General features: G+C 42.9%; 1 protein-coding gene across 1 annotated transcript in view; it reads right to left on the reverse strand.

Annotated features, from left to right (window-relative positions):
* The window catches only part of Slc25a12 (solute carrier family 25 member 12), a 91317-nt gene that overhangs the window by 40242 nt on the left and 24176 nt on the right, over positions 1 to 26899 (reverse strand). The window contains exons 3-5 of the mRNA XM_032903473.1: positions 24582 to 24724; positions 13499 to 13614; positions 4264 to 4403 (exon numbers count right to left, since the gene is read on the reverse strand). Coding sequence (XP_032759364.1) covers positions 4264 to 4403; positions 13499 to 13614; positions 24582 to 24724 — 399 coding nt within the window. The remainder of the gene's footprint in view (positions 1 to 4263; positions 4404 to 13498; positions 13615 to 24581; positions 24725 to 26899) is intronic.

A 26899-nucleotide genomic window follows, 5' to 3' on the forward strand; every position in this document is an offset into this window, starting at 1 on the left:
ACTGAGCCATCTCTCCAGCCCCAGATTATACACCATTTGTAACTCTAGTTCTGGGAGGGGATTCAATGTTCTTTTCTGACCCTCCAAGGACATCTATATACACACGGTGCACATGAACATACACAGGCACATAGGTGTAAGAAATAAATCTTTTTTGGGTGGGTTGGGAATTTAGCTCAGTGGTAGAGCGCTTGCCTAGCAAGCGCAAGGCCCTGGGTTCGTTCGGTCCCTAGCTCCAGAAAAAAAAAAAAAGAAATAAATCTTTTTTAAAAAGCAAACAGAAAGAGGAAACAAAAAAAAGAAAGAAATTTGTCTTTCTTCCTTCCTCCCTTTCTTTCTTTCTTTCTTTCTTTCTTTCTTTCTTTCTTTCTTTCTTCCTTTCTTTCTTTTTTCCCTAAAACAAAGTCTTAAAGTGTACCTAAGCTAAACTCCAATTTGGAATTTTCTCTCTGCCTCAACCCATAGACTATATTATCATACCCAGAAATGCCATTAAAACAAACAAATAAATAGATAAAATTTTGGAAGATATTTGGAAAACCAAGAGAACTCTTAAAGATTTCAAAATATGACAAATACTAATTTAAAAGATTTAGAGAACCAGAAGGAAAATAGAGTGAAAGCTAAAAGAAAAAATGCAAAAGGGGAAAATAACTTCAAGTATTGAAGTTTTTTATAAGATCCTACTGAATGCCTAGTAAAATGACTAAAAAGTAAACTCACATGTCTCAGGAAGGCAAGGCAGGCAAGCATAGGGAGTAAATCTACTTGACATGGACCATGAACACAACCTTTTCCTAACAATGCATCTAGCAGCCTGTGAGTAACCCAGGACTCCCACCTACATCAGGCTGTACGTGTTTCCTACTCCAAATAATGGGGACATTCCTCTTTCCCCGACAGTCATCAAACATGGGTCATTTCTGTTCAAATGCCTTTCCAGTCACATTCTGTAGGAAGGTGGGGAGAGACAATCCAGCATGAACCTGTTTTGGGTACATGGGCAGCAAGGCAAACCATGTCCTCTAGGTGAGCTTTTAAAGAAAATCATCTATCGACTATCTCTAATTCTTTTTCAATTAAAAATGTATTACTTTATAAAAATGGAGGTGGGGGCATACCACAGCATGCATGTGGCTGTCAAAGGACAATTTATTGTGATTGGTTCTCTCTTTCTATCCTATGGGTCCTAAGGATTGAACTCATTTCACCAGACTTGGTGGCAAGTGCCTTTACTCATTGAGCCATATAGCTGGCCCTGCTGTACCATCTTACCCCTATGTATTCTGGGGTGTGCTTATGATTAAAATCAAGTGCATTATGGGAAAGAATAGGGGCAGTATAGGTTACAAAACTCAAACTTGTCAAGTGAAGTAGAGAACTACTCATATCATGCCCTTTAGTAACGAGTCCTTCCCTCCCTCCCTCCTGCCTTCCTTCCTTCCTTCTTCCATAAATGACACCAATGCCCTGGGTCCCATGACCCCTCTGTGGTCATGCAGCTGCTGCCCGCTTGTGTGCCTCATCTGACTATCCCTTTGCTCCTGAACACAGCTTGGAGACTGCATCTGTGGAAGCCCTTATTTCAATTTCTTGATCCAGACCTGGAAACAACCAGTCAAGAAACCAACCATTGGTAATGAGAGGGGTGGCAGTAGTGGGGTGGAGAGTCCTAAAACCCCCCAGAATGCAAGAGAAATCTCCAGTGAGAATGGCACTGGGCTCCTTAACACCAACACCACAAAGGAGAAAGCACACAAGAAACGCCTTAAAAACCAACATCCGGTCTAACTGTTTAAGTATGACGATGGAAGCCTTTCACACACGAGAGAATCTCAACGTTATTTTACTTTTCTTGGAGAGCCAATACAGGAAACATCCCGTCAAAAAGAAGAAAACCATTACGAAAGAAAGATTATGAAAGAAAGATTAAACTCAGGGAATGGAGATGTGTAATGAATGTACCATAAGGACAAACAGGCTCTTCAGGCTGAAGGTGACGGCAACCGGGGAGTAGCTCAGTTTCACCTTCAGACTGGAACGGCACCAGGAAACACACTCTGGTGTTTCCTCAGAACGTCAGGCAAAGGGGCCGGGACTCGGCTCAGTGAGAGCAGTTGTCCAACATGCTCGAGGTCCTGGACGCTACGCCCGTCACCACAAAAGGGAAGGGACGAACAGAGGGGCACAAGGGGAGTTAATAGAGGACTTGAAGACTGCAATTCTCTCCCTACACAAGGGAATTGAAAATGGGTCACCTAACGAATATTTGACTGTGAATGTTTGTAGCAGTTACTACTGTGCACAAGAACCAGAAGGTCAGAAACAACTCATAAATGGACAAAAATATAGTCACACAGTGAATATTGAGTCAAAATATGATCAAATATGGGTGGTTCTTCTTGCTTGTTTCTTGAGACAAGGTCTTCTCATATGGCCCAGGTGTGATCCAAATGTATGTTTGAACTTCTATTCCCCTGCTTCAGCCTCCTAACTGCAAGAACTACAAGTGTGAACAATTACACCCTAGCTAAAGGCCTAGTGGTTGCTCTCTATGGATTGAACCTAGGGCTTCACCTATACTAGGCACTGAGGTACAACTCTCTGGGTAGACCAGGCTGGCCTCAAACTTGAGAAGTCTGCCTGTCTCTGCCTCCAGAGCACTAGGATTTGATCTAATATGGGTAATTATCTTAAATATTATGTTAAGTGAAAGGAAAAGACACACAAACTATCCTATCATACAATCCCATCCACATGAATTGTCTACACTATATAATCCATTAAAACAAAGGCAGGTTAATAGTCCCCAGAAGCTGGAAGAGAAGTATTGATGGAAGTGACTCCTACAACAGACCAGGGTGTTCTGTATGAAAAGGTCTGGGATAGACAGAGGTTACAAAATACCATTACCGTACTAAAAGCCCGTAAACTACCTCTGTTACACTAGGATAGCATGCATGCCAGACACCGGGCCAGACACCTGGCCCTCCAGTTTTGCTTAGATGGGAGATTCCTAGAGAGTGTCAGATAGGAAATTGATAAGATAACCGGCTGGGCTTCAAATGCACTAAGGAGACTTTAATAACAGCAATGGCTGGAAGAGTTAACATCACTAGGTAGAAAAGTAAACAAATATTGGAGATTCTAAACAAATCAGTAATTCTAGTCATCAATCAGAGGTATCCCTCGGGTCACTGTTTGCAGAGAGTCTACTCGTGTCCCCCCATATGCTTTAAATCATCTCCTCCACACGGACTATGCAGAGCCTACGTTTTTGCATTTATTATTGGTATATTTTCCCCACCTCTGTATACATGTGTGCATGTGCGTGCATGTGCATGCATGTGTATGTGCATGTGCACGTGTGTGTGTGTGTGTGTGTGTGCACCATGGTATACATGGGTGGTCAGAGGACAGCTTGCAAGATTCAGTTTTCACCTTCCACCACATGACTTTAAAATATCAAACTCAGGTTATCAGGCTTGATGGCATCTGCTTTTACTAACTGACCCATCTCACCAGCCCCTCTTATAGATTTGAAATCATCTCTACTTATAAAATTTAATGCAGCTGGGAGGTAGTGCATGCACCTTTAACCCCAGCACTTGGGAAGCAGAGGCAGGTGGACCTCTGAGTTTGAGGCCAGTCTGGCCTACAGAGTGAGTTCCAGGACAGCCAGGGCTATACACAGAGGAACTCTATCTCAGAAAGAGGAAAAAAACAAAACAAAATAAAACAAAAGCCCACTAATGCAGTGTGGATCCTATGTAAATGTAATTACACTTTATTGTTCAAGGAATAACGACAGGAAAAAAAGTTCATGCATGTTCAACGTAGATGCAACTTTTTTTCCAAATATTTTTCTATCTGTATTTTTCTATCTCGGCTCCACAGATACAAAGCCCATAGGTGTGGAGGGCTATATTTATGAAACTATAGTCATTCCTGTGACTATTGATCTGAACAGACTTGTGACATAACTACAGAAAGGATGAAGGTGGAAAATATCTGAGCCTGTGCTTGGCCGTGAGAAGCAAAAGAACTCCGAATCTCACATAGCTAGAACTCAACCCAACATTTTTCTGAAAGCTGAGAAATTAAGAAGGGATAATATAAGCTGACAACTTAAATGAATGCAAGTACAGGCTGAAAGAAAATGGCTGCCAGAGTCAAAAGAGCTTGCTTCAGTGAGAGGGAAATGAGGAATGGGGGTGAGAAGGGACTTCCTCCATCTCTGAGCTAGACTGGAAGGGCACCTACCTGGAGGAACTGAGTGAATTCCACATAGTTCAGGTGCTTCTTGCGGTTGTGCCCAAAGTGCAGCCGGATGAACTCGCAGTCCCAGTTAAAGGGGATGTGGTGATGGATAATAGTCTGTCCGAAAATCTCCTTGACATTTTCTTAAAAGGGAAAAGAAAAACGAGTCAGTCCCGCTGACAGCGAATCACCCAATCCACTGCAATGCTCCTACAGAGAAGAATTAAGAAACGTTTAAAAAGTCAAGACCGGCTGCTTCTACCAAGAAGAACTGCAAATCTCTCTGTGCCCGGAAACCCATGCAGGAACACAACTGATACAAAGTATAATTTTTCACTTAAGATTGTATACCGCTACGTGTAAGGCCTTGAGAGTCTTAATTTCTCTTGATTTAATTTTAATTAGGAAGCGATTTCTATCTTGCAGTATCAATAACTGCTACTTTATTCCAGCATAAAATCAATAGTGTTTCCCTGGTTCCTCAAGGAGTCGAATTAAGCCTTTTATCAGAAGCGTGAATACCTAAATTACAGTATAATGCAATATTTGTCATACTAAGTATGGTTTGATTGAGGCGTGATTATTACATTCACACTAGCCTGAATATGACTATTGAAGATAGCTATAAGAAATACTACCAACAGCACATCATTAGCTCAGCAGTAAAGCACCTTATTAAAAGCTGATAGTGTCAAAAATAGGGTCTCGCCACAAAGCCTCGAAATCCCCCTAAAATCTATGATTATCAGTCTGAGCTATTAAAATATTTTTAAGGTAAGTGAAATTAGTGATCCGCTTGTCAATGAAGAGCCATCCACGGCATGCTACCTTCCCCTTGGGTACCAGTCACGCTGGAAGACACAACCAGAACTCCGTTATTTGTCTTCATGCACCAGCGAGATCATTCGCCTTCTAGCAGTTTTACATGTATTATGAAAAACGGTTCACAAATGACTGGTACTTTAACAAGCATAGACTGGGTAGACTAATTTAGAAGCTCATGCCAAAAAAAAAAAAAAAAAAAAATCACTAGCAACGTTAAGAAAGCAGGAAGCCTTTTTAGTAAGGTCTTAACTAAATTATTTTCCAATTTAAGCCAATTTTATTAGTGAAAGAGTTTTACCATCAATAGCTATCAGTTATCCTAGAGAACTAGTAAACATGGGTTTGCTGTTTTACGATTGCCTCTAACTATGTTGTTTTCTCTGATTTTGACAGTCTTTGAATACAGCGTCAGTCTCATAACTGGCGATGGGGCAATGGGTTCCCTTTGTTTTATGGACCCCTTTCCTTGACGAAAATGCTGTGTTTGGGTGGAACTCTCCTAGCAGTCTGGACTCGGGGTAAACAGCTTTGGTTCACAGGATGCAGCAAACTCAGAAGGAGGCGTTGGATGTCACTGGGGAGACGGGATTCTCAGCTTCTCTCTCAATGGAGGCAGGATTTCTTAGCTAACAGGATCTCAGAGCTTTCGACCTACGTCGAGTATGTTCACCTTAAGTGAACATAAGCCAAACACTGCATGGGGCTTTTATTCTGAAAAGACTTCAATATCAAGTCACGAGATTCTGGCTCAGACCCAGACAAAAGATCATCCTTAAAGCTAGGGTCTGGGGATGTGGCTTGTGTAGAATGCTTGCCTATCATGCATGAGATCATGGATCCAATCCCCAGGATCCTCTACTCGAGAGGGATGAAGGGGGGGGGTGTGTGCAAATAAAACTTCAGGTTGTAAATATATTGAAGCTTATAAATTAGTTAAAATAGTAAGTATTGTATAATGTTTAAAATATGGAACACTAACATAAATATTTTTAGGATCCATCTAATACAATTAATCACTCTATTCTCAAATTAAACCAACTTTACTTATTTTAGAGGTCTAACCAACCAGACATGGCAATGCTGGCCTTTAATCCCAGCATTCCGGTGGCAGAGGCAGGAGGATCTCCGTGAACTAGCGTTCACTCCGGTTTACATAATGAGTGCCTAGCTAGCCAGAGCTACAAGGTAAGAAGGAGTCTCAAAAACAAAACAAATCTAGCAAAAAGGTGCTTACATTAAAAGATAAAGAGTGCAGCGGGATGCAGAGTAGGAATAAACCATTGCGTATAGGAAGTAACGCTAAGATGGTGAGAGAAAGGACGTTACTTCATAGTAACTTTTAGTTTAAAAGTTGTAACTCAGAACGTCCAGTTACTTAATAGGAAACATACACGCCGCTGCCTAGCAGGTCTGAGTTCCCTCAGCATGGCGCTATCTCTAAAACAAAAGGAAAACTATCTGCATAATATTTATGTAACAGCAGATAAAACTGGATCCCTTTCACAGGGTTTGAAATTACCAGAATCTTAAGTGCGAATCAGCCTCAAAGTCAAAGACGCAGAAGCCTTCAAACAAACAAACAAAATGTAATGGCTTTGGTTTTTTTTTTTTTTTTTTCTGACATCACCAAAAGGATATTTTCTAAATTGTCTCTGTTTGTTTATTTACTTACTTAGCTGTGTATTTATCTGTGGTATTGGGTATTGAACCCCGGTCTTTGAGCATGCTGGGTAAGCTTCCTGCTACTGATCTGTAGCACCACCGCCCTTTTTTTTGAGACAGTGTCTGGTTACTTAGGCTGGGCCTGAACCTACTCTGAAGCCCAACAGGGCTTTGAATTTACAATCCTCCTGTCTCAGCCACCAAGTAGCTGGGATTACAGGCTGACACTATCAGGCCTGGCGTAATTTTGCTTGGCTTGGTTTTGTTATTTGAAACAGGGCCTCATACTGTCACCCAGTATGGCCTTGAACTCTTGGCAATCCTCCTGCTTCAGCCTTCTGAAGGCTGGGGATTACAGGCCTGAGCTACCATACTAGGCTCACAAACTAAACTTATAAAGCATATTTGAAGACGACCTTTCTAGTAAAAGACTCCTTGTCAAAGTGGGCTAACAATCAACCCTACGTCTTGCCAATGCTAAGCAAGCACTCCACCACAGGGCTGTACCCCAGCCCTAGAGTGAAAACTTAACGGGAAGCTCTTTCTTACTGACTTCCTAGCAGTCTCTGAGTACTTAGAGCGCTGTTCGAGCAATTAAGATAGTAGTCTAAATTAGTCGTAGCAGGCTCTCAAATACAGAAGTGGCATTTCCTACGAGTTGTATTTGGACATTTTCTACTTCTCCCCGAATGGCCCTGACAGCTCGGAACTGTGGTTTCACGGTGACATCATCCCCAGTTTATTAACTACTCCATGATACTTTCAGTCCTTTTTTTTTTTTGTCACACCCTAGGCTCGGCTGGAATGCTTAGGGATAATAAGACTGTGAAGCTCTCCGGCATCTCTTGGGATGTCACCTCCAATCTGTCCCTGTTCTATCACTGTTGCCTGGAGCTGGCTCAGGAATGTCACAGAGACCATTTAGTGAACTACTGAAGACTTAATTTATAGTAGCCACCGGGATGTGTTTGCAAAACAACATTGTGTAAAAGTCGTAGAACTAAGGGGGCAGATCCCTGCATGAGCAATAGCTCCATGGGCTGCTGCACCTGCGCTTGCTATCTTCCTGGGTTACCAGGTCTTGTATGACCTGAGAGGGTGACCACCATGAACCCTGATCTGTCTCACACTGAGCTGAGCAACGAGTTTCCCACCCAAAGAGAATCCCATCTTCCAGTGGCAAACAAGGATCTTTAGCCCTAAATAGCACTCTTTATGAGCACTATTTCTGCAGCCACAGTTCTGGCCTGGCGTGACTAGCACCTCTTGGCAGCAAGATCATGATCCAGGAGGCTATACTAGGTGGGCGCTGCTGAGAGAAACAGGAAGTCCATTCATGTTTCTGACAGAGAAAACAATAGACCACTTTTCCACTTCCTGCAGAGAACACGGGCTTAGGAAAAAAAGAAGCTTTATAATTCCTTTGAAGAGGGAATTGGGGCCAGATAACAAAAGTAGCTTGTCATTATGTTCTCTTGGCTCAAAAGGAGAGGAGCACGTGATTTGTCTGGAGAGCAGGTAAAGGTGAGAATGTGATAACGGAAAAATGTTCCGAAAACGGTATATTAGTCAGTTTAGCTGTATCAGTCACTTATGAAGACTGGACTAGGTGAAATACACATTGAAACAAATTATGTAAATATGTCTTAACAGAGGTTTCCGTTTCCCCGGCAACCCGCACTGTGTCTCCCCGTCTCGTCCCCCCCTCATCCCTCCCCTGGTTTCTTATGGGCGCTTCCTGCAGGGTCTTCAGCACCTTTCTGCAGTACAAAATTACCTCTGACCGGGGCTGGCACTCTTCTCCAAGACTGCCACCATGCCTGCTCCATGAATGAGCCTGGAAGGAGCTGCTGTACCAACGCTGTGGCCAGAGAACTCCTCCTGTAGGTATACAAGCCATCAGCCCCATGACACAGCCCGCCTACCATCAGCCCAGCTTGACATCTGACTTCAAGGATTCCAGCAGGAGCTGCTGCTTCCGACTTAAAGGCTTGAGACCCGAGCATTCTTTACTGCCAAGGGAAACTTTTTTTTCCTCAACAGCTTGGTTTTTCACCTGCACGGTTCTTAGGGTGAAGTCAGAGTGGCCCTTTGAATACCTGTGGTAAATGGTGACTATCCTTGTGTACAACTGAACAGACACAACAGTGAGACGTGTGGATGTGCTTTTCAGTGAAGGGAAAATCAGGAGGGAAGAAGAGGAACAACTCGGAACCCAGATAAGAAAACAAACAGCAACAAGGTAACAACAGAAAGGATCAAAGCCAGGAAGCCGTGGAGGAAGCCCCGACCATCAGGCCTCAGCATGCAGACTCCCTCAGCCTCCACCTCTACTACCCCTCTACTCTCAGGAAGGAATTAGTGTCCTAGGTGAACTCCCCAGGCATTCTGGGGGGGAAAAGGTGTTTGTTAACCCTTTACCTACCTCCAGAACGGATTACTTGTGATCAGTCAAACAGGGGTCCTGCTGCCAAATATACATAAAGGTTCATTTCTCAGGAAAGATGAGCTCACAGTTAAAGAACATCACAGAAGCTACAAGGCCTAACAGTCTACCGTCAAGTGGCATAAAACCCTTTGAACGTCAAACTTTAAGCTACTTTAGTAACCTTGTGTATTTTATTCAAAACAGTCCTTTTTGATGCCCAAAAGCAGTACAAAGCATCTTAAATTTCCTTCCTGATTTAATCAAATATCCATGTGCCTCTCTCGCACACCAAATTATCATAGTGTGTGGCCACTAGACTTTCACACTATCCACATCTATAGTTATTCTCCACAGAGAAAGGGCACGTGCAGGGTTCTTGGCATTTACACTCCAGTGGCATAACACAACTGTTGTTATGGCTTCCCCTAAGAGGAAAGTCTACTTCAAAGGCATGTGTGGAATACTTTTTTTTTTTTTTACTTGCTGTACCCTGTATATCCTGGACAACACAGTACTATATCAAAAGGCATTCCTGCTTTAGAAGGTTTGTGAAGTATGGGTGTGTCCTTGGAAAAGTTCAGTGTGACGAGTTTCCAGTCCTAACAAATCCATGGGGGTGCAGTGTGCACAAGTGTTTAATAGAAAATCTAGAGCAGATTTGTTTATTAGTAAACAAGTATGAGTTTCTTCTGATTATGTTCATTTATTTTAGAATCCAATCTCTGTTAGAGCAATAAATACCTTCTAGAAAAGTCTTTTTAGATAAATGCAAGGCAGCATATAACAGTACGATGCAGTATTCCCACTTGACGGGCATCAGGTTACGGCTACCTAATTCTACCCAGCAGGACACCAGCACACTAGTGGGTAACAGTGAGACACAGCACATGGACACTGTATCAGCACATGCAATGGGCTCCACAAGGCTCAGGCCATCTGGCAGCAACAGAGATACAAGCCATTAAGTAATTACCCGTAGCATGCATTACAAGTTTATTAAAGATCATCAAAGAGAAAAATATTAACTAAAGCCTTATTCATTTAAAAAAAGAAAGAAACAAACAAAAACAGAACTCCAGAATCCTCTTCTGAGCTTTCATTCTGAAGTGTTACAAGGCCTTGATGTAAGTCCTCTCTGCGGAATGGAGGCCTGTCTGACCACAGCAACAAAAACACCTTGTCTGGCACTCAAGTAAAGGTTTGCTGCTGTTACGCATATGAATAGTTGCTATGATGCCAGAGCTTAGATATATAGCTTGATGTGCATAAAAAGCACATCTAAAACAAAAGGATGATGAGAACAGTATGAACAAACACACAGATAACACCAACAATGCTGTCCAAAGACTAGAGCAACGGCAATGTGATTGGTTGCCATTTGCATCCAATATGGCTCCTTACTTTCCCATGTGTGCACAAGAAAACTGTTCCTTATATAGCTCCACCTAAAAATGCAAGGCCATTGGGTGAAAAGCATTGAACTCTAGTTAAAGTGACCATCAAATTTCTTTTCCCTAAACATGCGTCTATAAATATATAAGAACAATTCATTTTATTAAACGGATACAAACCGACCTTCGTCACATACCCACAGATCCTCTAAAAATACACTTCAAGTTGATGAGTTCCTTACACAGAGAAGCTGGAGTCTTTGGGAGGAGTGGGCCTTAAAAACCTTATTACGTGGCACTTGCTAAACAGAACACTTTTGATGTTAGTTTTCTCAAAGACATTAAGTCGGATACTCTCTTCTCTATATCACTGCTTTCAGATTGGTTGAGAAAGCTGGCCTAAGAGTGGAGCTTGAGCTCAGTGGCAGAAAGCTTACCTAGAATTCACGAGGCCCTGGGTTCAACTCCCAGAACCACAGAAAAGAGAGAGAGAGAGAGAGAGAGAGAGAGAGAGAGAGAGAGAGAGAGATATTATCTAAAAGTGGACCCTCGAAAGTAGGGATAGAGAACAGGAAGAGGAAATGACCAAAGCCCTTACAAAATGAAATCAAGGGGGAGAGAAAGGAGAAACAGGGGTGGGGCGGGAGGACCAGAACTTCACAGTTATCGTGAAATAACTTCTGGTTATTTCATGATAAGAGTATCTGTACGTAAAAGAAAGAAGAAAGCACATCTCGGAGGCAGGGGCTTCCTAAATCCTTCAGATTATGGTGGTGTTATTAAAAACTCAAACTACTTTTTCATTCTGACTATATTTCTTAAAATCCTGACTCATAAGTCATAAGTTAAGGGAAAAACAAAAGAGCCATAAAGTGATAAGATTCGGCTGTACTGTCCGTGATCTTTTATCTTCGTGAAGTGAGGTATGTGCCAGCCGTTCTGCTGCTTCCTGTGTTCATCTTAATCTCTTAATCAACAGTTACAGGAGTCTGTTGATGGTCTGTTGAATGAAGTATCTTCGGTGACACTTAAAAAGGCACACGCACAAATCGGGGAAAGCAACCAAATGGAGGGGACACACGATAAGGCGGGAGACAAAACAAAATGGAACTTGATTTTGAGAAACCTAATTCTTTGTTTGGTTTTGGTTTTTCTTGAGACAGGGTCTCTCTGTGTAGACTTGGCTATCCAGTCCTGAAACTGAAGACCGGGTGGACCTTGAATTCACAGAGGTCCACCTGCCTCTGCTTCTCCAGCGTTGGAATTAAAGGCATGTGACACTACTCTCCTGGCTGATGTGCACACAATATAAGCACAGAGAAACTGTCATTAACTCAAATCCTCCTGTCCAGTTCCCCAACATCGCTGTGCCATGTTTGGAAGAAAGCTGTGTGTGCACATGTGTACACGTGTGTGCACGTGTGCAAGGAGAACCCTCAGCACTGTCACCCACTTGGAGTTGATGCTGGTTGACTAGGTGTTAAAGGCCCTGTGCTCTCTCTATAGTCATCGTTCTTCAGGAAGCAAAATGACCAGAGCTTGCTGCAAAGCAGGGAGGATGCCCGGCTCTATGCCGAAACATAGACCTCTGCAGAGTATTTTTAGGCGAAAATGTTCTTCACAAAGGAGGATGAGCCAATGAAGGGGGTGGGGGTGCCAGAGTAGACAATGTGCCCACCAAATCACAGGCAAGAGGCAACATACCCATACTTTCACACGCTCCGACAAATTATGGTGACGTTGCTTCCTTTTTGGTTTTTGTTTTGTTTTGTTTTTTAGGACAAGGTTTCTCTATGTAGCTCTGGCTGTCCTAGAACTAGACCAGGCTGGCCTCAGACTGCAGAGATCCACCTGCCTCTGCCTTTGCCTCCCAAGTACTTTGAGCCACCATGCCTTTTATGAGTAAATAAATGACACTTTTACTTCAATTAACCCATCAAAGGGGATAAACAGTGCTGTAACTCAGGGAAAGCCTGGATTTCAAGGTTTTCTTTACAAATATTTGTGGCAATTCACACCATAAAAGGGGGGGGTCAATTTCACTCCTGGAGGATGAAAAGTTCTGGAAAAGTGAACATCCCAAACCTGGCTGAACTGAACACTTGGAAACTACAAAGATGGAAAACGTTTATGTTATTCGTTTTTATCCATAATAAAAATGCTTTCAAATATTAAGAGAAAATGAACGGGCAAAAAAAGGGGGCTCTAAATCTTTGAAAAATACTACACTGATTTATCGAAAAGCTGCTGAAGAAAAGATTAACCAATACTTTTTATTATGGTCAACTAATTTCTACAAATGATCGTCTTTGAAGATGAATGATAGCTGAAGGAAAAAAAAGGAAAGAAAGAAAAGAAAAATTCTGGTTTGTATACTTGGGAGACAGTGTTCCTACGGAAGAATTTAACTCAACATCTGCATTCACCTCAGGAGACTCTCTCGACTCTGTGTCCTAAAACCAAGGCTCTAAAGTAGAGGGGACACTGGGGAAACTCCATCATCCCTGAGCCTCCTTGTGGGTGGAAAATGGCAGGGTAGCAATATTCCCAAGATGCTATGGAGCAGCTCCAAACTCCCTATTCAAAACTAAAGTAAAATAAAGCCCTCGGAATGAAAGGGCAGGTGCGGTGTTCGTACTTTTGCTTCATGTGGACCACAGTGAAAAGCACTCACTCCACTCTTAGCAAGATCAAGTATGAGTGTCTGAGGGAGCTGGAGCAACACCACTCCCAAGTTCACTCCCCTAACACCCTGAAGAAAGTGACGCCACTTTTAACTTGTATAAACCGCTTTTGGAAATTCCTACTTCGCTCACTGTGTAGGCCCTGGACAAACAACACACACTCAGTAACTGTGGGAACTGGGAGTGAAGAACTGGACCAGCATTGGGAACTTTACTTATTTCCTTATAACCTTATTTTTTCCCCTTACCAAATGTCACCTCTCCATTTCCACTCTTGTCAAACAGTTGGAAAGCCACTATGAACATGGAATCTGGAGCACACAGAACAGATTCAAATGCCAAAAACTCTTGATAGGAGATCAACCTGGAACGAAATATAAAATGTTACTGGGGCCTGAGGGATGGCGGCTCAGCTATTAACAGCAAGCGCTGCTCACACAGGCGGACACAGATTCAGTTCACAGTAACCACGCCAATAACTCCTCAGTTACTGTAGATCCAATGTATGTACACACAAACACACACACACACACACACACACACACAAATCAAATAAACTTTTTCTAAAATTCCAGGTTAGTAGAGAATAAGAAAATACTGGGTGTTTTTATGAAGCAGAGTTAGAGTTTATTTAATGACGATGTTTCAATATAAGCTAAAGCATGAGGGTTAGAGAAAAGAGGCCCCGGGCAAAAGTAACAGACACCTGAGAACACGGGCATGCGCTTCTCCCAGAAGGCCCAGCTCGTACCCTGGGTCCCGGCTCCTCCGGGGAGAGTCACCAATGCCAGGCATTTACTGTGTGTTACTGTATGAACTGCAGCTCGGTGTAAAGAGGGGACAGATGAAGAGGAAATATCTTTGTGGAAGGGAAGGAACAGTACATTTTTGTACGCCCTTAACAAAGTAACGAACGCGAGCATTCATTAGTCAATAGCTCCTAGCATCAGGAGAAGGCCAGAAATAAGCCTACGCTTAATCAGTCGCCTCCCGACCTCAGACTGCTGACATTTTAATCTGGATAATCTTTTGTTATTGGGTCTTCTATGATTTGTAGCTATAGTTAGCAGTATCCCCGGGTCTGAGAAGGAGATGTCAATTTCGTCTCTCAGTTGTGAGCAACGAAAATGTCTTTAGATATTGTCAAAGATGCCCCAGAAAACAAAATTACCCTCATCGAGAACCAATGATTTAGAACTAATCATCGATTTGGAGAGAGTGTAATGCACTGCACAGAGGACCATGTTAACCACCACCACGAAAATACAGCCCTGTAAGAAACTGCAAGACCTTGCAGAGGTCTGAGAGAATAAAATTTAGAAAAGGTGCTCTTAGCCTCAGGACCAAACTTCTGCACCATGAGAGTATGGTTGAGGAAGAAGTGAGGGACAAGCCGAAGTGTGTGAGAAGAAAAGTGAGACAGAGGTCCCTGTAATCTACCTGAGCAGCCCTGGAGGCTGAAGGACCAGAAACAGGGGATGCTGGAGGCCGCGGGGGGGATGCTGGAGGCGGCGGGGGGGGGGAGGATGCTGGAGGCGGCGGGGGGAGCTGGAGGCGGAGGCCGGGGGGGGATGCTGGAGGCCGCGGGGGGGGGGTGCTGGAGGCGGGGCCGCTGGGGGGCGGGGCCGCTGGGGGGCGGGGCCGCTGGAGGGCGGGGATGCTGGTACAAATTATTGTATTGTATGCTACTGCTGGTAACTCATCTTGATGGGTCTGAAACTTCACCACCAGATCACCAAGGACGTCTGAGAGACTGCCCTGCTGACAACTGAAACAGTCCCCATTGCCCCTCTGCCTTGGACTGTGGTATGTTTATTTTTTTTTCTTCATATATACACATATACAGATGCATAGTGATTTCAAAATGGATGTGGCGGCACATACTTGTAAATCTAACACTGGGGAGATGATGAGGTAAATCAGGAGTTCAAGGCCAGCTTCTTTCTACACAGCAAGTTCAAGGTTAAGCTAAGCTACATGAAATGATGGGGGCTGGGAATCTTTCAGAAATTAAAAAAAGAGTATTTGTACATAAACCATGCCATCTGGATCCTTTGGCAAAACAAGCCAAAGGACAGAAATTTAAATGAAATAAATTTAATCACTACCTTGATAATTACCAAAAGGGTTGAGAACAACAAAAAAAAAAATCACTATATTATTCTATTACATGTTTGAAAAGACAATAATATGTCTTTAAGGAACCCTCAAAAGGTAGAATCTCACATTTTTAAAACTTACTGAACCCTAACATATATATTTAGTGAGTTCTGAAATTAACCAGTAGTCAAAGTAACAGCAGGTTAATGACCTCACAGAGCACGCATATGTCAGCTAATCAGAAATCACAGTGATCTTGTCAAGGAGATTCCATGTTTCTGGTTTTGGGGATTTGTTTGTTTGTTTGGTTCGGTTTGGCTGGTTGGTTGGTTTTGTTTTCCCTGTCTTTTCTTTCTCTTGTCTCATGTAGCCCAGGCTGGCCTCAAAGCCTCCACAGAGGATAATGCTGACCTCCTAACCTCCGGAGTGCTGGAATGACAAGCCTGTGCGCCTATACGGCCTGCAGATTCCAAAACCACCGCCCTAGGTCTTGCAAAAGCTCGTGGGAAAGATGGTGTGACTTTAAAGGAAGTAGGACACAGTATCAAGGACTGAGGATGGCCCTGGACAAGTGTCTTAGCCTCTGAGCTTCCTTACACGTGAAACATTTGCCATTTAACAAGTCTCAAGCTTGTTTTGAGAACTCTGTGATATAAAATATATGGAAAAGCGACCAGTACTGTGAAGGGCACGAACAGGTACCACTGTGGTTTAACTGTGATGTCACCACTGCTACGAACCCTTTGAGGCACCATCACATACATATAGGTCTGCAGAGAGGGGTAGCACCCAAGCCTCAGGAGTGGACCCTGAAATCCTATACGTGGGATTCGGGACCCACCCACCTCATAGTGCTGCCAGTCTTCCTGTGTCCTTCCCTGGAAGCCATGGTGCCATTAACAGACCTCACTGACAGACCTAGGAGCTTGGGGCCAACAGGACACACTAATCCTCAATGACCACAGCTTTTGTGGCCAATTACTTTCCTCCATCTCCATCAGCAGGAGAAAGTCGGGCATGGGACAGCTCACCAGGTCTCTGAACTTTGCCGGATGTGACCCCCATTCCTGGCTAAGGTCCATCTGACTCACCTATTATTTTGTTTGCTTTGAATTCCTGTGTATTTGTCTCTTTCTTCTATTCTTGGTGTTTGTGAGCTCAGCCTTTAATCACTGAACCGTCTCCTCAGCGCTCTCTGCTTTCTTAATGGATGCGCATCCAAGTGGCAGCATTACAAAATTATCCCTCAAAGGCACACTGTTAGGAATATTGACAAATCTATTTTCCCCCTCAAGCCGAAAGTACAGAAAGACACGCGTAGAGAAAGTCCTGCAGTAATTAACATTTGTGCTGAATAATACATATCAGACAATTAAGAGATTACTTTCTTAGGAAAGTATCATATTAAAATTAAAAATAAGGCTGGGTATACTGGCACACACATATAATCCAAGCACTGAGGAGACAGAGGCCAGGACACTGGATCTCTGAGACTTTGAGGCCTGAGCCACCTAGTGACTTCCAGGACAGCCAGGGCCATAGCCATGTTCCCTGTTCCCAAAAGAAAAGAAGAAACTTAAAGAGCTGGCTGGGATTAGGGGAGCACACCTGTTACCCCAATACTAGGGAGATAGAAGCAGAAGGGTTAGAGTTCAAAGTTACAAAGGAGTTCGAGGCCATCGTGGGCTACAGTTTCAAAAAGCAAAACAAAACCGATTTAAAAAGTAGTATACTGGGGTTGGGGATTTAGCTCAGTGGTAGAGCACTTGCCTAGCAAGCACAAGGCCCTGGGTTCGGTCCCCAGCTCCAGAAAAAAAAAAGAAAAAAAAAGTAGTATACTGGTGTTCACCAGCATAAATTATCTCCAGAAATACATCTCCTAACATATACCCAGTCGTTTTCAACAGCTATGGCTGGCAACAGCCTCCTGACCAATGGTCTGGCTCCTTCCAGCCTTCTTCTGTCACTCTTTACACTGTAGCCAGAGGGCTTCTTAAACTCTCCACAAGGCGAAAGCCTTTGCAATTTAATCCACTTTCCAGATAACTCGTGCTTAAAGTGTACAATCCTGTGATGGTTTTGGCACAGGGGTGTCTGACCGTGCTCTCTGACAGAACACTATCTTCCCCTAGAAAAGGAACTCTTAACAGCTGCACGGTCATCCCGCTTTCTCCATTCCCTGACTTTCCCTTCTGCTCTCCAGTCTCTGGGGACCACTTACCTTTATGCCTCCAAATAGTTACTTGCTGTGGGCACAACTTTCTGTCTGTATTCTCCTATGGGACTGCCATTATACACTCCTCCCCTATGTCTCCATGCCCATCCACATGCAGGTACCACAATGCACTTCTTATTTCCTGGTAGCGGCCACACACGGTTAAGCATCAGGAGACTTGGTCTTTCTGTGCCTGGTTAGTGCAGAGGACTCTTTCTAAATGCAGATCTAATCAAGTTGGTTCCCTTCTTCAAACACTGTGAAACTATTCATTGGTCATCTTCCAGGAAGAGGGGCCGGATGCCTATTTAGTCTCCAGGGGCCTGGTTTGGACCCCACTTCGTGGGGACCTGTAATCTAAAGGACTAGACCTAAGGGCTAATGTGGCTTGCGGTCCTAAAGATCTGAGCCTGCACACCTCCCTTGTTCTTTCCTCCCTAAGCCCCTCACTTGACGACGGGAGTAATTCATGTTCCTTCTACTCAGGGCTATCACTCAGCAACACATTCTCCTTGGACCGATCCCCTCACCACCACCTCCAGGCTTCTGTCTATTCAGTCTGCCCCACAGAGCCCAGCTCCAATATCATGTCTTCAGTAGAGACAGACATCCCAGGCTCCCGGTTCCTCATCACACACTTGCAGTGTAACACACTGTACCTTTACAGAGCCTTGCACACAGGTCTCATTGCACAAGCAGTGATGCAATTCAGTTTTAAAAGTCTAATTGGATAATCTTTTATCCAAAAGAGCCTATCAAGGAGCACAGAATTGGTTCAGGATAAGAACCCATAAAGATTCTTACACAAACTCAGTTCAGAATGTGACTGTGGAGAGAGATTTCCTGATACAGTATGAGAAAAAAATGGCTTGATACTTCACACTTTCCTTTATGTCTCCATTCACTAAAACAGACACTCAAAGTCGTGTTTAATAATAACATGAAAACTCAGGCTGGAGAGATGGCTCAGCTGTTCTTCCAGAGGACCTGGGTTCATTTCCCAGCACCCACACAGTGGCTCATACGGTCTTAGCTCCCCTGTACTTTCTGGTAGCAAAGTGGGTTGATACGCAGTTTCAATGGTGTGTTGTTCCTCCAAGGACTCACGAGGCCCTCAAGGACTTAATTTCACCAGAGGTTCTTTAGCATGAACTAAACTAAGCTAGCATTTCAGTTAGCTCAGTGGCTCTCAGCCTTCCTAATGCTGTATCTCTTTAATATAGTTCCTCATGTTGTGCTGACCTCCAACCATAAAATTATTTTTGTTTCTACTTCATAACTGTAATTTTGCTACTGTTATAAATTATAATGTACATATCTGAAATGAATGTTATCTGATATTCAACCTCTTTGAAGTGTTGGTTAGCTCCAAAGGGGTTACAACCCACAGGAACACTGAGTTAGTGTGAGGGTCCCATCTTCATTTTTTTTTGAAGTTTTTCCTAAAGGATAAATACATACATACATATATGTATATATATTATATATATGTATTAAGTATCCAGAATTCAGCATCAAAAACACAAGTGACCTTGAAATACAGAATGAGCCACACTGAGACATATTTTATGCTCAATAACAAAGATTTCTCTTTTTTATGAGAGATAATCAAAGATGAGCTCGCTAGTCAGCAAAGGTTTTAAGCCACTGTCTAGGAATCTGCATATGTCCCACAGATGTGTCTCGTGTGGCAAAGAATTAATTTCTAGGAACTCTGACTAGACTAATATACTTGGTGACAGCATTAGGAAATCCTATGATTTCATACAAATATCCAGTTTTGGTTTTGTTTTGTTTTGTTTTGTTTTTTTATTTCCCTTGACAAATTGTGAGCTTGAGCAACAGGCAGTTTCTGGTCCCAGGTGACACTTGGTAGCTCTTGGTGCCAAGCAGGAACTGCCTCCAAAATGGCAGCTGTGGTCCTTGGCTGTCTCCACCTCAGGACACTGGGGACTCACAGAGGTTTATACTGTATACAGCAAGCAGCCCCTGTTAAAATGCAAACCCTATGGAATCCACCAAACTGATGCATTTTGCCGATCAGTATACCATCCACCACACCACTGCGTGGCTACCGTATTGGAGCCAGTAGGGCAGAACTACAGCCGTTTACTTTCCTATGAATCCATCATAGGGGAAAGTCAGACATGGGAGAGCGCACCAGGTTCTGACCCCTGACATGCACCCCACCCCTGGACGAGCTCTACCTGACCAACCTATTTTTAAATTATTTTTATGGGCTATGGGGAAGCACATCAAACTCCTGATCCTCCTGCTTCCACCTCCCAGGGGCTGGGAATTTTTATTTGAAATGTGTATTTTGTAACTTTGAAGTAACAGATGTCGTGACTGAGTAGTAAATGTTTCCACTATGCCCTTTACCAGAATGGAAACTAACATAATGCCAAAATGTTTGTTGCTTTTGTAATTTTCTACAAATTTTTGTAAAATAGCCAAATTCTCTGTCAAAAAACGAATGGGTCTTTGACATCCATGGTACATAAAATAAGAAAAAAAAAATCACTCATGAAGAGTCAGAGAAAAAAGACCAGGTCTTCTCGGTACAGCAGGTAGAACTTCAGAGAACTTCTGACTAGACTAAATATAGACACCTCCGTCCTGGAAGTTACAGTTTCAAAGAAGCAACTGTCTAAATATTTTAGATCAGATCACATGATAATAGCCTCTGTGATCTGCATTTAATGCATAAAATCATTTTGCTTTTCATTACGAAACTAGAACTCCAAAGTTTAAGCTGCAATCTCCTAAATATCACTTGGCTGACGTCTGACTTTTAGACAACCCATCGGGCTATTTATACCACACGCTGCTGCTTCCGCATGACTCTCTCTACCAAGCACCTTACTTCACCGTCTATTGGTAGATGGGGGACGGCAAGAAAGAGTAATTCACAGGCTAGAAAACATGGTGGGGGGGTGTACTGTGTTCTTTTGTGTTCACAAAGTTCCAAAAGCAGTATGAAAAGCATTCACAAAAGACTTATCTGAAAGAATGGATATTCTAAAAGCAGGTACCGGATGGAACCCATAAAAGACGGTTAACCAGTTGTAAGCTAGGTCTCACCTCACACTTAGCCACGTTACTTAAACTTGTCTCCACTGCGTCTACTCATTTCCTTGGTTTCACTGTTTCATACATAATTGTACAGAATATTACTGTTGTTTCAAGTATACACTGCATTGACAAAAGACAGGAGTCTAAGCTTTCTAGAAAAATACTATTTTCCTCTGCTTCTAGAAGTAATTTATGGGCTAAATGAGACTCAAAAACATGAAAAGGAAAGAAAGAAGGAAGGAGGCAGGAAGGAAGGAAGGAGGAAGGAAGGAGGCAGGAAGGAAGCAGGAAGAAGGGGGGCTGCTGCTGGGTATGGTTGATCCCTCTAAGCCAGTACTTAGGAGAGTGAAGCTGAGGGATTACCATATCTTGTAACTCATTTTTTTAAAAAAGAATAGGAAAAAAATTACCTTTAAAATGTAAACTCATATCTGGCGGTGGGGCACACGCCTTTACCCAGCAGTGGGGAGTCAGAGAAGACCTCTTATGTTGCAGGCCAGCCTGATCTACAGAGCGAGTTCTAGGACAGTCCAGGACTACACAGAGAAACCCTCTGTAGAAAAAATTATTGGCACTGGGAGGCAGAGTCAGATGGATCTGTGAGTTATAGACCAGCTAGGACTACATAGTAATACACTGTATCAGAAAAAAAAAAGAGTGAACTCAATTCAATATTACTAGATTCTTTACTACACAAAAGCTATTACTGATGCACTCTTCCAAATTAACACTAGGTTTCTACTTGACTGCATGAAAAGTGTCCCACCTTAACAATATACCACAACCTACAAAAATCATATAGTTTCAAAAGAGGGGGGAAAAAAGTAAGATAATTACAAAAACCATCCAATACGTATACAAAAACATGGGTATCCTAAAACCAGGTCTGGAACTAGAGAGATGGCTCAGAGGTTGGGACCACTGGCTGCTCTTCCCGAGGATCCAGGTTCAATTCCCAGCACCCACATGGTAGCCCACTGCCATGTAACTCCAGTTCCAGAGGATTTGATGCTCTTGCCTAGCCTCCTTGGGCATTGCATGCACAGACATACATGCAGTCAAAACATGAAATAAAAATAGAGGGGAACGTAGGGCCAAGTGTGGTGGCAGACACCTTTGATCCCAGTACTCGGGAGACAGAGGCAGGTGGATCTCTGTGGGTTCAAGGTCAGCTTACTCTACTTAGTGAGTTCAAGGATAGCAGGGCTACATAGAGAAACTCTTGTTTCAATAAATAAATATAAAGCCAGGTCTCAGATCCAATGAGCAGCAAACATGCTGATATTTTCTAGAAGAGCAAAATGTACGTTACCTTTAATAATTGAAAATGAAGAATTTTAATTAAATTAAATTCATTCATTCCTATAAACCATCTGTCTAACCACTACCCAGACTCTCTATAAATGATCTCATCAGCAGTTTGGGAGCTGATCTGACTTTTTTATTTTAAAAACAACCACTCATTTTTTTTTAAATTTATATTTTATGTATGAGTACACTGTAGCTGTCTTCAGACACACCAGAAGAGGGCATCAGATCCCATTACAGATGGTTGTGAGCCACCATGTGGTTGCTGGGAATTGAACTCAGGACCTCAGGAAGAGCAGTCAGTGCTCTTAACCACTGAGCCATCTCTCCAGCCCTGCTCTGACTTTTTTTAATACTAGACAAAACGTATAACTTTTATCCAACATCTGCCATTACAGTGATGTATCTTCCCAGTCATTAGAGACTCACTGAGCTAACAATCTGTTGGATGTCCCAAATCTCATGCACTGGACTGAGTTCTATGGGACAGTACAAGAGAACTGAGTCAGCTCTTGCAGGAGGGAACCCCTGCGACACCCTTGCTGTGTCCTCCTTTACAGGAGTCGGCTAACTGGACTGCATGAGACCAGTCTTGTCCCTCTCCAGCCTTTTCTAAAGCCTGGGATGTTTATAGTGATGGAGAAAGCCTCTTCACTGTCCAGCTTTTCACACAAGCACCTCCACAGCTAGGGGAAAGATCCTGGGCCCTTAAGGATCTGGGACCCTAGATGAAAACTGCCATAGTGAATGGTTGTTTTTGTTACCTAATTCAGTAAGTGTTGCACGTGGTTCATAATCCAGCCCCATGCAGTTTTACTAAGATTAACAGCTCCCCGTGAGGAATGGATTAACTCCACAGTAAGGTGAACCTTGTTGCTTCTGTAAGTTCACCCTCATCCCCTATGAGGCAAAAAGTACCCCAAGACAGTAAGTCAATAAGGACCAGACACAGCAAAAACTGAGCACACAAAGTCCCCAGTCTCACTCCAACTATACCTTTTGCCACAACAGAACAGTGTCACACCAACATACTCGTAATATAAATTCCCTGACGTTTCCATACACACACACACACACACACGCACACATATATACATATATACATACACATATGCATACACACACGTGTGCACACATACACATACATATACACACAAACACACACACATGCACACACACATACACATATATACATACACATATGCATACACGCACGTGTGTACACATACACATACACACATATATACACAAACACACATACACACACATGTACATACACACACATACGTGAACACACATGTTTCACAGCACTTTCCCTCCCTGGAATTCTCCCTTTATGTCCAGCTGTCAGACCGGTTCCTCCCCCTGGTTTCATCCAACGGTCCCCTCTTCTATGATACTGTCCTAACTTCTCAGAGCCAGCCAAGCTTCTCTCTGCGTATATGTCATTACTGTGTTTACCCCGCAAATACTGGCTTGTTTCTTTCTTCGCCTGGCCCTCTCTTTCCCATTAAGCTGTGAGCTTATTCTTAAGGTCAGCAACCTCATTTTATTCACATGTATATTTATAAGGCCCAACAGTACCTGGCAAATTGTGGTGTTTAACATAATGTTTTCCATCTGAACAGGTAGAGAGATGACTACAGGCCAGTCCTGAAGTTCTTCATAGGACACATATCCTCCTAACAGCCTATAATCTACATTTTTATTTCCTTTGTTGCCATTTGTGACTTGCTTACTGACACATTTTTTTAAGATTTATTCATTTATTTTATGTATATAAATACACTGTCACTGTCTTCAGACACACCAGGAGAGGGCATCAGAGCCCATTACAGGTGGTTGTGAGCCACCATGTGGTTGCTGGGAATTGAACTCAGGCCCTCTGGAAGAGCAGCCAGTGCTCTTAACCAATGGGCCATCTCTCCAGCCCTTATTGACACATCCTTAACATGAAGAATAAAGCCTGACACATTAGCAGGCCTTCCGTATTTTTCAAATAAATGAATACAAAAAATAAAATTAGTTTTCGGGGGCCCCATCCTAAGCAGATCATTCAACATAAAATATGGCTTCTCTCATGCAAATTTTTTCAGAAAATAACAATGCCGGCACGCTTGGTAATGGGAGTTAATAATACCACTTTTATACCTTTCAGAGGAAAGATATTGACTATTATTAAAACTCTAAATACAGGGTGGGAAAGATGGCCTAGTAGTTAAGAGCACTTACTGCTCTCACCGGTGGCACACGTTCAGTTCCCAGCACCCACAGGGCAGCTCACAACTATAATTCTGTAATTCAATGTCCAGAGAACTGCTGACTTCTGGCCTCCTCACGCACCATGCACGTAGTGCACACACATACAGGCAGACCAAACACGTATATTAAAATACATTCTAAAATAATTCCAGACAGAGGCTGGTCATCATGATGTCCCTTTCATCTCAATACTTAGGAGACAGAAGCAGGAGGATCTCTGAGTTCAAGGCCAGCCAAGGCCATTTAGTAAGTAAGACCCTGTCTCAAAAGAAATAAAATAAATAAAATAAAAAAGAAGATGTGAAACTTACAGTCTTGCATTTTTAATAAAGTACATAACAGGTTTTCAGGACATTTACAAAAGTCCTTACCCATCCTTGGTTTGATCAGCTACTCCTGCCAAGAGCTGCACAATCTTTGGGTTGCTGTTCGGATCATTGTACAGGCCAAGGTAGCGTTGAACGAAGTCTTCCGGAGTCATGTAATGCTCTCCGTCCACCTCGGTGCTGGCATACTGAAAGACAAGTAAGCAAGGCACACTGAAGACCCCACGACACAGCGCCATCTGCTGGCAGACAGCTGTTTGGGGGGGGAAAGTAAACCAGAGGGCAGTTTTGAAATCGAAATAAGGGTAATGAATGTGGATACTGCCTCTGGATTCTGGAAAACCAAACACTCAGATACCAGTTGAAGACCACAGAAAAGGACTGATACATGGTCAATATTGATGAACCCTGACAATCTGCTGGGTGAGATGAACCAGACACAAAGGTCCACAGTGTAGAATCCCATTTACATAAAATGACTACCAAGGCAAGCTCATGGATGAAAACACAGAATTATGACAGCCAGGACCTGGGGAGGGAGACAGGACTCAATGGGTATGGGTTTTCCTGTTCGAGAAGGATGATTTTGTTCTGGAATTACATAATAGTGATGGCTACATGTTTAAAATAAATTTGCTAAGTAGTAGACTTTAAAATGACCACAATGAGAAATTTAATATGATGTGAGTATTTTTTTTTTTTTGGTTCTTTTTTTCGGAGCTGGGGACCGAACCCAGGGCCTTGCGCTTCCTAGGCAAGCGCTCTACCACTGAGCTAAATCCCCAACCCCGATGTGAGTATTTTTATCTCAATTAAAAATACATGAGTTGGGACTAGAATGGTTCTGGGGTTAAGAGCACTGGTCGCTTTTTCAGAAGACCTGGATTCAGTTCCCAGCACCCACAGGGCAGCTGACAACAGTTTGTGACTCCAGCTCCAGAGGATCTACTGCCCTCTTCTGGCTGTCTAGGGCACTGCAACCACATGGTGCATAAACACAAATGCAGGCAAAACACCCAAACACATAAAGTAAATATAAAGAAAGTTTTATTTTGTTTTGTTTTGTTTTTGGTTTGGTTTTTCAAGACAGGGTTTCTCTGTTTAACAGCCCTTGCTGTCCTAGAACTCTCCCTGTAGTCCAGGCTGGTCTTGAACTCACAGAGATCTGCCTAACTCTGCCTCCCAAGCTCTGGGATTAAAGGTGTGTGCCATTGCACCTGGCAATAAATAAATGTTTAAAAATAAACAATAAAATAAAATACAGAGGATCTTGCAAGATGACTCAGTAGGTAAAGGCACTTGTTAAAAAGACTGATAATGTGACTTCAATTTGGGAATCACACAGTCAGAGAGAACCAGTTTCCAATAGCTGTCCTCTCTGACTTTCACACATATGCCATAGTGTACACACACACACACACATACACACACACACACACACACACACACACACACACACACACACACAGAGTAAGTGTAAAACTACACGGGCTCAGGATTATAGCTTTCTCAGCTGAGTATAATCTGCAAAAATAAAATAAGTAAATAAAAATAAAGATACTAGTAAGATAAGAGGTACCAGAAAGACTGAGGAAAGTGGAGGTGAGGTCAAGGCCTGCAGGTGAGCTTGCAGACACCTCATTTCCCACATGTAGCCTTCTTCCAAGAGTCTGTCAGAGTGGGTGGGGCTGTGGGTGATGCACAACTGCCGTTAAAAATGAAATCACAGTATTCTAAAGAGACCTTCTATTATTCCAATTCCTAGTCAATGGAAAAGAAAGAAAAATTCTTCTACCTCTCATGTCAACTTTTTTAAAGGTATGCTTATCCAAAAACCCCTTATCATTTCAAGGACTCGGTGCAGGGTGGTATAACCAAGCATCATTACCAACACTTGGTGCAACAAATGCAGGGAGGTATAACCAAGCATTGTTATCAACACCTGGTGCATAGTGGCATGACCAAACATCATTACCAACAGAGAAGTAAGGTCAGGGAATTTCCCAAACTGAAGACTAGAGAGATTCATTAAATGTCAGGCAAAATAAATAAATAACGTAAAAATCTCACCAAGGCCTCATTCTCCCTCATAAAACTGCAGGACAGCAGGTGAAAAAAGAAAAAAAAGAATAATCCTAAAATCCATCTGCTCCAGTTAGGAGTAGGTCACCTGGAGGGCGATAGCACCATGGTTCTAGGGGGTCCCTTGTCCAATTCCTCAGTGGATCGAAGGCCCCTGGATCCTATTTCTCTCCTTGATTTAGTTCACCTTCTCTTTTAAAAAAAAATCTACTAGGGCCAAAGTTTCCAGAGAGAAACACCAGGCCAGAATGAAATATCAGGACGACACTCGAAGACAACGG

The sequence above is a fragment of the Rattus rattus genome, chromosome 5 (assembly GCF_011064425.1).
Source record: "Rattus rattus isolate New Zealand chromosome 5, Rrattus_CSIRO_v1, whole genome shotgun sequence".
Taxonomy (NCBI): domain Eukaryota; kingdom Metazoa; phylum Chordata; class Mammalia; order Rodentia; family Muridae; genus Rattus; species Rattus rattus.